The sequence below is a fragment of the Erinaceus europaeus genome, chromosome 4 (assembly GCF_950295315.1).
Source record: "Erinaceus europaeus chromosome 4, mEriEur2.1, whole genome shotgun sequence".
NCBI lineage: Eukaryota > Metazoa > Chordata > Mammalia > Eulipotyphla > Erinaceidae > Erinaceus > Erinaceus europaeus.
The window spans coordinates 102,251,946-102,266,403 of record NC_080165.1 but is presented as its reverse complement, the minus strand read 5'-3'; the positions used below and the strand labels follow the sequence as shown (position 1 = coordinate 102,266,403).

The following is a 14,458-nucleotide window of genomic DNA, read 5'->3' as shown; positions in this document are numbered from 1 at the left end:
TTAAGCTGAAGTTGCACCTCAAAATGTGATCTTTGGACTAAGGTTGCAGCATCCCCCCCAGGGACTTGACTGAAAAAGAGTTCTTAGCCCACTCCAGCCTGATTCTTCATTTGAACCATCTTCTTGGTGGCAAATGATGCCCATTATGAAATACTATGAAAGAGCTGGAGAGATAAATAGCATAATGGTTCTGCAAAAATATTTTTATCCCTTAGGCTCTGAGGTCCCAGGTTTAATCCTTAACATCACCAACAGCCAGAGCTGCAGTGCTCTGGTCCCTCTTTATCTCTTTTTTTTTTCTTTATGTATCTGTATTATTAAATAAATAAACAAAAAAGTACTTTTAAAAAAGCTATGGAAGAGCTCACTTCTCAGACTTAGGTGGAGAAGAAAACAGTTTACTGTTACATGCTATGCTAGCTATGTCCTCTGCAAAGAAGGAAATGAAGTGGAATGGGACATGTAAGGTTTATTGGGAAGTAATTTTTAAAAAGACAAAAAATGTGTATCATTCAGCAAGAAAATCCTTCAACCCAGGAAGCTGGCCTGATACCTTTGAAAGGCAAGATGAGAAGGAGAAGGCTGGGGGTTGGGGGGCAGTCACTGAGACTGCAAAGCAGAGCTGACCAATCCTGGGTTCCCTCAGTGGGGGAGACTGAGGGCAGAAACTGCCCTCAGCAGAGTTCTGCCTTGGTCCCTTGACCCCTGATAGGCTCAGCTGCCAAGAAAGTAGATTGAAGAAAATTTTATGTCCATGGAGACCTGGCTAAAGTGCTTTTTCTGGAACTGTTTGTGTTGTAAACTGACTCTGTAGAGAGCAGATGGCCCCAGAGGTCCTAGGAGACAAGTCCAGGGCACTCTTCTCCTTAGAGAGCCCCAGGCAACTGTGTATGAACCACTCTGGCATCCCAAGGTTTATAAGACTCATGAGTCAGTAAACAATACTAGGCAGCCACAGGTCTCTGAGCTCATACTACACCAGCACAATGGGATCTCCAGGGACAGACCTGAGCTTGACTGGCAACCTTGGAGCCAGATGAGAATAGAAACCCACAAGACAGAAAGCAGGGTGGGTAGAGCTCAGGAAGGAGGTGCAAAGCCCTGCAGCCACAGCAAGGCCTACACAGGGTTAGGGTTTGCATTTGTACTGCCTTTTATTCACACACATCTAGAAGATCTAGAAGGACGACTGGCAGTGTGTACAAGTCAACATTCACACATTGCAAGTTCACATCCACCCTCATACCCATTAAAAAAAAAAAGCCTGGGGTAGGGGAAACAGCATAATAGATATGTATGCCTGAGGCTCCTAGTTCCCAGGTTCAATCTCCAGCACCACTGTAAACCAGAGATGAGCAGTTTTCTGGTGAAAACAAATAACAATGAAACATGAACCTATACTTCTCCAACCTTCTCAAGTTTGTTCCCACCACTTGCAATAGCTGGAAGCCTCTTCAGGGGGGAACAGCTCTCACCAGCACATCTTAATCCCACCTCCCCTTTCTCAGTAGGGGGTTTGCAAATGGATTTGCAGAGAGAGACCAGGGGTGGTGTGACCAGCCCAGCTGGGGGTGGACACTTTCCTCAATACCAGTATGGCACCTTTTTGAGGTTCAGTGGAAAGACTGGAGAGACAGTCCTCCTGGCCAGGAGGTGTGCATTTCACAGGTCTAAAATTCCAGGCTGCTCAGCTTAGCCCCTACTATCCACAGTTCTCCCCAACCATAACCAAGAACCACATGAAAAGCTGTAAAGCCTACCGGGGCCATTCGCCCAGGAGACCTGCTATTGACAGGGAGGGAGCAGTTAACTGGGACCCTCCCCCCAGTTCCATCCCGTGAGGTTCTAGACTGACTCCTACCTGGAAGAATCTCGAGAGAGACAGTTATGTTTCAGGGAGGGAGATGCGCATTTAGTGGGAGAAAGTAAGAACAGAAGGGAAGAAAGTGCAAACCATGTAGGCGTGTAGAGGGTGGTGGCAGAGACCGGGAGCTTTCTGGTCTTCCAAATTCTATATAGTCTGTCTCCTGAGTCCCAGACCCCGAGGCTGTAGTCTTGGTCTCCAGGTGTCACCTCTGCCTCCATCTGCATGTTGTGGCCTTTGCAGTCAGTGAGGGAGGGAGTGCTGAGACAGGATACAGACACACTAGGCTTCTGGCTCTGCCTCTGGGCCTTCTCCAGGCTTCTTGCAGGGTGCAGGGGTGGGGTGCTGCTTTCCCTAAACTGACCTCCAACACTGCCATCCAGGGCTGATGTCCCCTGGTTGCCTTGGGAGTTTCTGCTTTCTCCATACAACCTGTTTCTCCATCCCTCCACCACCACCACCACCACCCCCCCCCCCACTTCCAGGGCCAGGCTGCGCCCTTCCCAGCGCCCGCCCTCCAGCGCCGGGGCCCCAGCTGCGCCCTCTGGAGAGACTCGGCCACCGGGAGGCGGCGGGCAGGGCGTGCGGGGGGGGGGGGGCGGGGGCGCGGGAGCCCAGCGCTGCATCTGGGAGGAGGCTCCGCTGCCTGGTAACCGGCTGCCAGCGGAGGGCAAGGCTGAGAGGCGGAGGGCAAGGCGGCCGCCTCCAGAGGTCGGGGCCAGGCAGGGGGCGCGCCGAGGTCCGTCCTGGGCGAGGAGGAGGAGGAGGAGGCGCCCGGCAGGCGGGGGGGGGGTGAGCGGGGGGCTCGGGAGCCGGCGTCCAGGGACGCAGCATGCCCTCCGCCCCTGGGACATGGAGATCGCCTTGGTGCCACTGGAGAACGGCGGGTCCGTGACTATCGGAGGTGGAAGAGGAGCGGGGAGGGGCGAGGAAGGGGGAGGAGGAGGAGTAGGGAAAGAGGAAAAAGTGGGAAGGAGAGGAGGAGAAGGAGGGGGCGAAGAAGAAGAACGAGGAGGAGGGGGAAGTGGGGGAGGAGGGGGAGAAGCCCTGGAGGGCTTTGGCCAGGCCACACGGGCGGATCCCCCGCGACCCCTGACGTCCGAGCTCAGCGAGGGCCCTGCGCAGCACCCAGGGGTGCCGGGGAGGGGCGGCACTCAGGGGGGTGCGGAGCCCAGGGGGCGCCCCTTGCCCCCGCTGCCCCGGGAGCTGCCGCCTGTTGACCGGGGCCCCCTGGAGGATGAGGACCGCGACTGGGAGGAAAACCCCACCCTGGGCGCGGCGGAGGAGCAGGTGCCGGGTTTGGGGTCCCCCCACCAGCAGCGCGTGGTCATCAACATCTCGGGGTTACGCTTCGAGACTCAGCTGGGGACGCTGGCGCTGTTCCCCGACACGCTGCTGGGGAACCCCAAGAAACGCATGCGCTACTTCGACCCCCTGCGCAACGAGTACTTCTTCGACCGGCACCGGCCCAGCTTCGACGCCATCCTGTACTACTACCAGTCGGGGGGCCGGCTGCGCAGGCCGGTCAACGTGCCCCTGGACATCTTCCTGGAGGAGATCCGCTTCTACCAGTTGGGCGACGAGGCCCTGGCGGCCTTCCGGGAGGACGAGGGCTTCATCCCTGAGGAAGAGCGCCCCTTGCCGGAGAAGGCGTTCCAGCGCCAGGTGTGGCTTATCTTTGAGTACCCGGAGAGCTCGGGGTCAGCTCGGGCCATCGCCATCGTGTCCGTGCTAGTCATCCTCATCTCCATCGTCACCTTCTGCCTGGAGACCCTGCCTGAGTTCCGGGATGAGCGGGAGCTGCTGAGACACCCCCCCGGGGTTCCCCCCCAGCCCCTGGGGGCCCCCAGGGGCGCCAATACCAGCGGGGCCTGGGCCGCTTCAGCGGGCCCCACTGTGGCACCCACCTTGATCGACCCCTTCTTCATCGTGGAGACCACCTGCGTGGTCTGGTTCACCTTCGAGCTGCTGGTGCGCTTCTCCGCCTGCCCCAGCAAGGCTGAGTTCTCCCGCAACATCATGAACATCATTGACCTGGTGGCCATCGTGCCCTACTTCATCACTCTGGGCACCGAGCTGGCCGAGCCCCAGTCCGGGGGTGGCCAGAACGGGCAGCAGGCCATGTCACTGGCCATCCTCAGGGTCATCCGGCTGGTAAGGGTCTTCCGCATCTTCAAGCTGTCCCGCCACTCCAAGGGGCTGCAGATCCTGGGCCAGACCCTCAAAGCCAGTATGAGAGAGTTAGGGCTGCTCATCTTCTTCCTTTTCCTTGGTGTCATACTGTTCTCTAGTGCAGTGTACTTCGCCGAGGCCGACAACCAGGACACCTACTTCTCCAGCATCCCCGATGCCTTCTGGTGGGCTGTGGTCACCATGACCACTGTGGGCTACGGAGACATGAGGCCGGTCACCGTGGGAGGTAAGATCGTGGGGTCGCTATGCGCCATCGCCGGGGTCCTCACTATCGCCCTGCCAGTGCCCGTCATCGTGTCCAACTTCAACTACTTCTACCACCGGGAGACGGAGCAGGAGGGCCAGGCCGCCTTGAAGGACGAGCAGGGTGGCCCCCACGCGGGTCTAGGGCCTCCTGTGGATGGCCAGCGCAAGACCAGCTGTAGCAAGGGGTCCCTGGGCAATGCTGGGGGGTGCACAGAGTTTGCCGATGGAGGCTCCCGGAGAGGCAGCCGCCCCCTGGAGAAATGTAACCTCAAGGCCAAGAGTAATGTGGACTTTGGGAGGTCCCTGTATGCCCTGTGTCTGGACACCAGCCGTGAAACAGACTTGTGAGGACACATCCAAGCTGACAGGTGGCACGTGGCTGGTAACAGCAGAGACCTGGGAACCTGACTGTCCTCTTATACCACAGAGTATTCAAGCCTATGCTAGGACCCAGCTCTGCCCTTCCTTTGCTCCTTCTCTCCTCCTTTAATCCTCCCCACTTCCCATCTTCTTTCCATTATACTCAATTGCTTATTTTATTTTATTTTATTTTATTTTATTTTATTTTATTTTTTTAAATAGTCCCACATTCCATGACGCAGGACTCTGTCGGAATGAAGCACTGTGAGATGGTTGTATTTTGTAGCCTGTGTCCTATATACCCCAATGGAAGAAGGGAAGGAGGGAGGGATAACCCAAACAAGAAGGACTTTAAATAGCCCAGATCCCAAGAGATTTTTGTAAACAGCACTCTCCCTCGCCCCACACACTTCCATGTGTTCCAAATTTGCTTTACATGTAATTATATTTGTGTATAGGGGGGAAATATTATTTTTTTATGGCTGGTGAGTGGATTTTTGTACTGTAGAGTTCAGATGGAGATATTTTAGATATATTCAAGACATATGTTGTATTTATGAAGGAGAGTCACTGTAATGTTTTTCTGTGATACTTTTATTAGAGCCAGAGACCCTGGGATAGCTATTCTGGTTTTCCCATGTCTGCAAACCTCTCTTTTTTTCTAGGACGTGTTATCGGTGTTTTGCATCTCGGGCAGGGAATGTTCTGGAAGAAAGGCCAGTCTAACTTTTGTGCGCCTTAAAGCAATCTTTGTACCTTTCTTTGATTCAGCATTCCCATGCTGTTGGAGGAAGACTTCTGAGAATACACTTTCTTTAACATTACTCCCAGGAAATAAAATGTTGACTTGGTTGAGGCAAGTGTAACTTTCTCCATTGTAGATGAGGCCAAGGTGTGTTTTTGAAATGAAAAACAAAACTGTAGTCTGTCTCTTGCTGGTTCGGACTTTGAAGTCAAGGCAGTAGGGGCACTAAACATGGAAAACTAGTGCTTTGATGATCATCTGTCTTTTTGTGATGTCCCTTCCCCCATAAAAGGGTGGTGGTAGGGGGTAAATTTTGTTTATCTGGGCTGGGCTATATGTCATGTGGGCAAAATGGCTTGGTGCTGTGAAAAGGTGTGGAACTGGGCACCACCCTGATCATGCTATGGTGGATGGAGCTAAAAGCCCAAAGAAGGCTTAGACACCCCTGCCCCCAGTCCTGCTGGGATCTCCTGGGACTGAATTTCTGCATCCTCCTATGCCTGTAGTTTCTAAGCCTTACTCAAGAAAGACTCTGGATCCTTACAGTTGTGTAGACTGTTCCTCAAAGCAGAGACCTGGTATGCAAATCTCAGAGGGAGAGACTTCTGCCTTGCTTTTTTTTTTTTTTTGTCTCCAGGGTTATTGCTGGAGCTCGGTGCCTGCACCACAAATCCACTGCTTCTGGAGGCTAATAATAATAATAATAATAATAATAATAGCATAATAAGGTTATATTATTATAATATATTATAAGGTTATTATTATTGTTGATATTGGTATCATTATTGTTGGATAGGGAAATAGAGAGAGGTGAGGTAGACAGAGCTGGAGAGAAAGATAGACCTGCTTCACTGCTTGTGAAGTGACCCCCCCCTGCAGGTGGGGAGCCGGGGGCTTGAACCAGGATCCTTATACTGGTCCTTGTGCTTCGTGTCCAGTGTGCTTAACCCATTGCGCTACTACCCGACCCCCCTCTGCTTTGCTTTTGTAGCAATCCCCTAGGTACCCCTGTGATGCGGCCAAGGATTACCTTCCATCTCTAGTGGGCAGAGGCTGGGAAAGACCCCAAGGAATGATTGGCTTATTCACATTATGGTCTGGTTGCTATCTGCTCCAAGCAGTCCCTACATTCAGAAGGGATCCCTCTGCCCCCTTCTCACTCTTTGTCAGCAGGCCTGGCAGGAACTGCTCTTCTTGGCCACCAGTTGCATATTCTCTCTCAGATTACCTAACCACCTGCAGCTCTGAATTCCTGCTATTGCTTGTTCCTGAAGAATAGTGCCAGGGCAGGCCTATAGCATAATGATTATGAAAACACACCCTCATGTCTAAGGTCTGAGGTTCAATCTCTCTTTTTTAAATATTTTATTTATTAATTAATGAGAAAGGAGGAGAGAGAGAAAGAACCAGACATCACTCTGGTACATGTGCTGCCAGGGCTTGAACTCAGGGCCTCATGCTTGAGAGTCCAGTGCTTTATCCACTGCATTATCTCTTGACCACACCGAGGTTCAGTCTCCATCTCCTATACCACCTTAATCCTGAGCTGAGCAGTGCTCTGGTAAATAATAGTAATGACTAATATATATATATATATATATATATATATATATATATATATATATATATTCCTAAGGCTGCGAGTTTCATGGTCTGCAGTCACACCCATCCTAGGACAACAGTGAGTTTAAGATATGGTATCTTAGGGATCATATGGTGGCACACCTACCTGGTAAAGCACCCATGTTACCAAGCTTAAGGACCCAGGCTCAAGCTCCTAGTCCCCACCTGCAGGGAGGAAGCTTTATGACTAGTGAAGCAGAGTTATAGGTGTCTTTCTTTCTTTCTCCCTCCTTAAATTGCTCTCCCCTCTAGAATTCTCCTTGTCTCAATCCAATAAATGCATAAAATAGCTTTTTAAAAGAAGGAATAAAAATATGATAAGTTAAAAAAAAGATCTGGTGTCTGAGGATGCACTAAAGTATCCTCCTGAGAACAAGGGAGACTGGAGAGTCTGGCTGTCTGAGAATAATGAACTTAAATTAGACCCAGAAACAATAATCAAAGGCATTGTGTATGAGAGACTGCCCTTGGTAGCCTTCAGTCAGGAACTGTTAGCTGCAAAGCCCAGGACGAGGAAGCAGAAGGCTTGTGCCCAGCAGGCAGGGCTCTGTTGTTTGTCACCCCATGCCAAAGCAAAGGAAGAAGAACAGAGACACTTTATTTATTTATAATTTATAATCTGCCTTCAAGCAGGGCATCTGGCCAAAGCTCAACTCCACATAGTCTCACCTCCAAGCCCTCTATGGCATTAAAGCTAAAGCCTCCAGTTCAACACATACTTAGTGATTGCACTTAGTGATTGGGACTGGGTAGCCCTCTCTACTTTCCCAGATTCCAGTTTTCCCTGAAGACAGGAGAGAAGTTACCACCTTCACTGAGACTGGAATATCCTTGAGGCTTAAGCAGGGGGTTGGGGGTAAGGGGTAGGGGAGCAGGGGGAGGCACACTGAGGCCTGAGATGTGTTCAGCTATCTGACAGATGGTAGTTCAGATAAATAGGGGGCAAAATCTCAGGGAAAGTGGGGAGTAGACCAAAAAAAAAGGGAGAGGGTTCTATTTTTCTTGATAGAGGGAATGTTGCAAAAGGGAAGAAGGTGAGCCCCCTGCAGTGTTGTACCCCAGTCTCCTGCTGCAGCCTTTCTCTCACCTTGAGAGCCTGTGATGACACCTTTCTGGACACACTGGTTGGCAATGCAAGAATGTCCAAGTCTCTGTTGTCAGTGCACCTGCTGTTATGATTTAGGAAGTGGATGTCACTATTCACTCTGCCCACTGCTACTTCATGCTCAGGGCTCCTACATGGGCTCCTACATGGGCTTCTGGTTACAGGAAGGAACCCTATCTTGTCTTCTCCCACCTCCCTTTCTGTGTTGTCATTCATTTCCCAGCACCTTCACCTTCCTGCACAGATCTGATCAACTGACTTCAACCCAACTACTTGTACAGGTGTTGCTTCTTGGCTCACAGAGACAGGAACCACCCCTGGTTTGCAATCCACCAGCTCTGGCCAGGATATGTCAGGCTGTTCCCAGAAAAACCAGAAGCTCTGCTGCAAAGCCTCTGTTTCTCATCTTTCATTGGTCACCTGTCTTCTTCCTCCTGCTCCTTACAATGACAGGTCTTGCCTGCTTGAAAAGTCCCAACTCTAGGCTGGAGAGAGAGTTCATCAGGTAGGACTCGTGTCTTCTCATGTGTATATCTCAGAGGCAAACCCTGGCACTCAAAATTAAAGAATAAGTGTCTTTTCCAGAAAAGTCAATAGTTCACAAATTGTAGGGGAAACAAAAATGCTAAACTTTATTTAAAAAAAAATTAATTGGCCAATGTGGGCAGTAGTGGCATGTCTCCAAATCATTCCTCCACCCCCAGGAGGGGGAGAATAAAGGTCAATTTCTCAAATCTCTCACCCCATTATTAATGTCCTTTACTTCTTATATTGTCTCTATCTATTTAATGTATGTGCAGCACTCTCCATCCTCAGAGTCAGTCTAAAAGCCCTTCCTGCAAAATGGGTTTTTATCTTTTCAGTGTAGGATATGCAGAAAGAACCAGACTAGAGTTACTATCTTACAGTTAACCATTGTTCCTTTTCCAGCATGAATAGATGTTAAACTAAAGTTTCTTTCTCAACAGTAATAGACAACAGTATGTGCAAGCTACAGTTACTTCCCCAACAAAAACTAATGCAAACTAGAATCCTTTAACAATAACTTTTCCTTAGTTACAAGGCCAAATAGCAGTATCACGGTACCAGAGAAAGCTCTGATGTTGTGGTGCCTCCTCCTTTCTCTCATTCGGAATGAAAAAGCAGCCCAGAAGTGGTTCATGGGTGCTAGAGATTGAGGCTCTACAGTCAATACATGAATATATAAATGCCTCAAGTCCTGTTCACACCACCTCCTGACAGGGAAAATGGAGCACAGCACTGGTCAACCCTTGAAGAATTTCTTCCAGGCTTGTGGTGGATGGAGCAAGGTGTTCTGGCACAAAGATGCCTGGATCCATACTCTTTGTGGATATGGAAGACTTGTCCACTATGTGTGTGGCCCCTGAGTTGGACTTAGTCCAAGTTGGACACATCCACTCAGCAAATACTCGGGTAGGTATACTCACTTCCAAGTGTGCTGGAGGACACTGAGAACGATGGCAGTCCTAAAGTTTTTACTCATATTGCTTCTAGTTCATAGAGGAAGCAATCAGTGCAAATCAAAGAAAACCACACAAGATAGTATCTGACCAAGTATCTTGTAGAGGCTTCTATAGTGAAGGTTCTAGATTAGGAGCAGGAGGGTGGGATGAAGTAGAACAGAGGAATTTCTGGATGCCTTAAAGAAAGGCTAGGAAGAAAAGATATTTAAGATGAAGGAACTGGGGTGAGTGGGCAAGAGGACTAGCAGCTCTTTGCCCATGACCATCATCAGGGACGGATTCTAGAGTTCAAGGTTGGTCCTACTTCTGGACCACAAGCATTATGGTTTTGTTAATTATGGAATTTCAGCAATTGTTTATGCAAGAGGTTAGTGAAAATGCTGAAAAGGTATTAATAGCCTAGATTTTGTAGCCCAAGAGAAAACTGTGAACCTATTATTGTAGACACTTACATCACCATTTAAAATAATCATTAAGGGCTAGAGAGGTAGCTTATCCAGTAGGGTGCATGCCTTATTATGTGTTGCCCAGGTTTGAACCTTAACACAACATGGGAGGTACCACTACACTGAGGGAAGGCCCAGTACTGTGGTTTATCTATCTATCTATCTATTATCTATCTATCTACCTATGAACTAAATTAGTAGGTGTGGGAAAATGGTGAACTGTGAGGAATGGGGCCCTATAGACAAGCTTCTTAGATGTGGGGGTGGGGGCATGAGAAATAAGGACATTTATAACCCAATGCACTTCATTCATTCCTCCCTACACTTATTTAACAAATATTTATTCTACAATTAGGTGGTCTGTGAGGGGAAGTAGGAGAAAACATGGAGTCCCCCTAGATATTCTAAAGCTGGGAAGAGGAAGTAGAAAATCCAAGATGGATGAAGACAGGGCCAAGAGCAAGACATTGTGGGAAGGCTGAATTGTATCAAAGCACAGCAATCCCTGGAAACTCAGACTGTAAAACTCTTCTTGCATCCAGATGGTGAACTTGGTGTGGACAAGCTTATGTCTCTGTGGCCCTTGAGAGACTGGGGGCTTTGGAGGACCATAGTCTGCCCATATCACCCCTTGCTTGGTCTTGTCTCTGTGCCAGCCTTCCCTGGGGAGAAGTAGAGAGGTGAGGCAGAGGTGAGGCAGGTGGGGGACATACATATATGTGCTTACATGTGTGAAGTTTACTGTAGCTAGCAGTCATTTCTGCCTCTTGTCTTATGTGTACTGGCACAACTCTGTCAGTTCTTGTGACTGTGGCTGGGATGGAGACAAAACCAATTTTGTCCCCAGGATGCTCACGGCTGCACCTGCTTGCCTTGGAGGAGACAGACATCTATAGGAAACATGATGAAAAAGACCTAGATAAAATTGTAATCTACACCATATGTCCTGAAGACATGAAATTGTACTTCTTCATGGTTTAGAGAATGGTTAAAGTCCAGTAGGGTTCCCAAGAGAACTAAGCTGCAGAAGCACCATGGAGGAAAAGCAATAGTTCACTTTCTAGCAATATAGTTCACCTGGATAGTGTACTGCTTTGCCATGTGCACAACCCAGGTTCAAGTCCAGACCCAGACTCCGCAGGATTGAAGGACACTTCAGTGCTGTGAGTCTCTCTCTCTCTCTCTCTCTCTCTCTCTCTCCCTCCCTCCCTCCCTCCCTTCTTCTATCTAAAAAGAAAATGGATAAGAAAAAAAAGTATCAATTTAAAGCTTATTAATATATCTTCTTTATCCTCCTCCTCCTTCTTTATCCTCACACTCCTCCAAACTCCCACATCCTCCTATCACATGTCTCTTGCTCCCTTGAAGTGGTTATTCCTGTCAGGTTTTATCTCAAGGCCACAGGCCTACTGGCTCCAGTGGATGCTGTCTGTGACTCACCATAGCTGTCAGCTCCCTGCACTCTGCCTTTGACCCACGTCAAATCCAAGTGCTTCAACACATGAAACATAAATTGTGACCCTCACTTCTCGGCTGGCATGGTGAGCTTTGCCTTTTATTCTCTTAGGTTTTCTGGTCTAAAGTAATTGGTTGGCTGAATCATCTGAAGGTGACTTTCCAGTATCTTTGATTTTTCTTTTATAATTAAATTGTGTCCCTATATGATACCAGCAAATTGGGTGCTTCTATGTCACTTTATCATAAATTTTAATTACTGAACTAATGAAACTGAAGGTTTTACTGCAAAGAGAGCAAACAACTGTTCTTTTGGCATGCATCATAATCAATTGAGTTTTCTAAAAGCTGAGTGCAGACAATGTCAGTAATCTTTGCCTGGTTTTCAGGAAACATACAGACAATGGCTATGCCTGCCTGTCTGCTTTCTTCTCCAGCAGATACTGTTGTGGGAGCAATTACAGAAGTTACCGCCCAGAAGTGGGAGTAGTTTCAGGTGTGGCTAAAATGCTGAGGGAGGAGAGACCACCCAGAGATAGGAGTGGTTACAGGTGTGGCTGGAATGTTGGTGAAAGGACCACTCAGAGCTGGGAGTTATTACAGGTGTGGTTTGGGAGGTGTAGGCGGGGTTTTGGAAAGGTCTGGGGCTCTCTCTTTGGCCCAGATTCATCAGGTCTTTCTCCACACTTACTCACTGTCTCTTCCAGGACCTACATGTGAATATCAGTCCTGTAAGTGAGTCCCCTTCTCTCTGTCTTTTTTTCTCTTTCTCTCTCTCTTTCCCTAACATGTTTTGTTTCAAAAAAAAAAAAAAAATTAAATTACCTGGATAATCACGCTCTCTTATCAATTCTTTGCTGGGAAAGTATGGCAAACTCTCAGAGTGGGGGACAGAGGCTGTATTCCCCCTCATACCTTTAACAATACAACTTTCTTATTTATAGTAAACATTTTTCTTTTGCCCTGCTGGAATCTGAGATGTGCAATGTGGTCTTATGAGTTATTTCTCTCAGTTGGGGGCTTACCTCTAGACAGTAGCTTCCAAAGACTTGAATCTCTCTGGCTTCAAAGCTTGGGGGTGGGGAAGAGGCAAACAAACAAACAAAACCTCACAGGTCATCAGTGTTTTCCTTCAGTATTTATCCAGATGTTCACATATGTTACAGATTTCTTTCATGGCTTTTTTTCATCCTGTTCTCTGGAGCTCCCTGCGTTCTCTGGGATCTCCAGATTGCCTGAGAAGAAGTTCCTGGGCTTGGCTTCTGGCTGCCATGTTGGCTCCACCCCTCCCAGAACTTTCTTTTTTAAATAAGATTTCAATTATTTGATTTAAAATTTATTTATTTATTTTATTTTAATGAGAAATACAAAGGAAAAGAAACACACAGACACACATACCAGAACACTGTTCATCTCTGCTTTGTGATGGTGCTGGGGATTGAACCTGGGATCTCATACCCTCTGCCCTGATAGAACTTTCTGTCACTGCAATGGTTTGCATTTAAATAGTTATCACAGAGAAAATGGAGGCAAGCATTTCTCAGCACAATCAGGCTGCCAAGGCACCCAGTTGTGAGGAAATGTTTCTTACAGATGCTCCAAGTTAAGGTGGTTGCTTGTGGTCCTGTCCCTCCATTGTCCTCTCCCTAGCAAATACATGTTGTTATACATCACTGCCATTGGCTGTGTTTTGATGGTAGTGAAGTCACTATGAATCCCACCCCCTTTGGAGACCAGTTTTGGAAGGATGTCTGGCATGGCCATAATTACCTTCTATTTGATAAAACTGGCACAAAACAGTGAAATACTGGAAAAGACAAAAGAAAAAAAAAGTTAAACTGAAAAAGCACTGAAAAGTATATGACATCCTCCTAAACACCATTCAAAATAAAAACAATACTAATCAGACCAGTCAATGGGTCTGCTCACCTAACTGCGTCTGTGTAGACACTTTTGAACAAGTTGCCAAGAGAAAAGCCATGTTATGATCTAAACACTGGGGTCATTTAGGCCCCTGGGAAAAATAGTAATACTAACTAATCAAGCATGAATGTGAGAAATTTTCCCCAAACCTTTTATATTTTCAACCAAATACCAAATTGTCTATTATTATTTTATTTTATTTTATTTCCACCAGGGTTATTGCTGGGGCTTGGTGCTGGCATTATGTGCTGGGAAATTGTGCCAATGCAGTCACATCTGCCATCTTGTCCCCTCAGGCTACTGCTAGAGTTGGGACATTCTCAGAGTGCCTGTTCAGCCATGTTGTGCCCTCAGGGCATTGATAGTTGGAGTGCTTTGGTCACTCCTCCCCCCTCCCATTCTCACGAGAGTTATTATCCTGGAGTGCTATGGTTACTCCTCCCCCTTCCCATTCTCTTGAAAGCTGCTCCTATAAAAGCCTTTCTTCTTCCGCACCTCGTTCTCTTGCCAGCGCTTCACTCCAGTGTTCAGACTCAGGAAAGGTTACTGCGTGAGGCGGCCATTTTCGCTACCTCCACGTGGCCCAACCTGCTTCTCTAGCACCCAACCCTGAGGTGCCAGCGCAAATAAAGATTTGTGTTTCCTCTTCGCTCCAGACCTCCTCTCTCTCTTCTCTGTGGCCAGCGCACAACAACAATTATGCATCCCCTGTACCTGGTGCCCATTCATTTCTTTTCCTTTTTTAAAAATTTTATTTTATTTGGTAGGGCTGATAGAAATTGAGAGGGGGAGATAGAGAAGGAGAAAGAGAGACATCTGCAGACTTGCTTCACTGCTCCTGAAGCTCCCCCCTCCCACCCACAGGTGGGGAGCAGGAGCTCAAACCTGGGTCCCCAAGTAGTTTAAATTTATATTCCTGCTTTGTTGGTGCCCTTTTACTGCATATTACCACTCTGATCCAGCCCCTTCCCAGTCAGCAGGGATCTCAGCCACATCACTAGACCCAAATTACAG

General features: G+C 48.1%; 1 protein-coding gene across 1 annotated transcript; it reads left to right on the top strand.

The window, feature by feature from the left end:
• The first annotated feature begins 2,454 nt into the window (after positions 1–2,454).
• On the top strand, positions 2,455–5,518 carry KCNA5 (potassium voltage-gated channel subfamily A member 5). The gene has a single exon (XM_060190238.1). It carries the CDS (start codon positions 2,717–2,719, stop codon positions 4,649–4,651), a length of 1,935 nt encoding a protein of 644 aa, XP_060046221.1. The 5' UTR covers positions 2,455–2,716; the 3' UTR covers positions 4,652–5,518.
• Positions 5,519–14,458: the final 8,940 nt, after the last annotated feature.

Bases quoted from the DNA above. Each gene is read 5' to 3' on its own strand.
- KCNA5 (XM_060190238.1), top strand. From the start codon at position 2,717: ATGGAGATCGCCTTGGTGCCACTGGAGAACGGCGGGTCCGTGACTATC.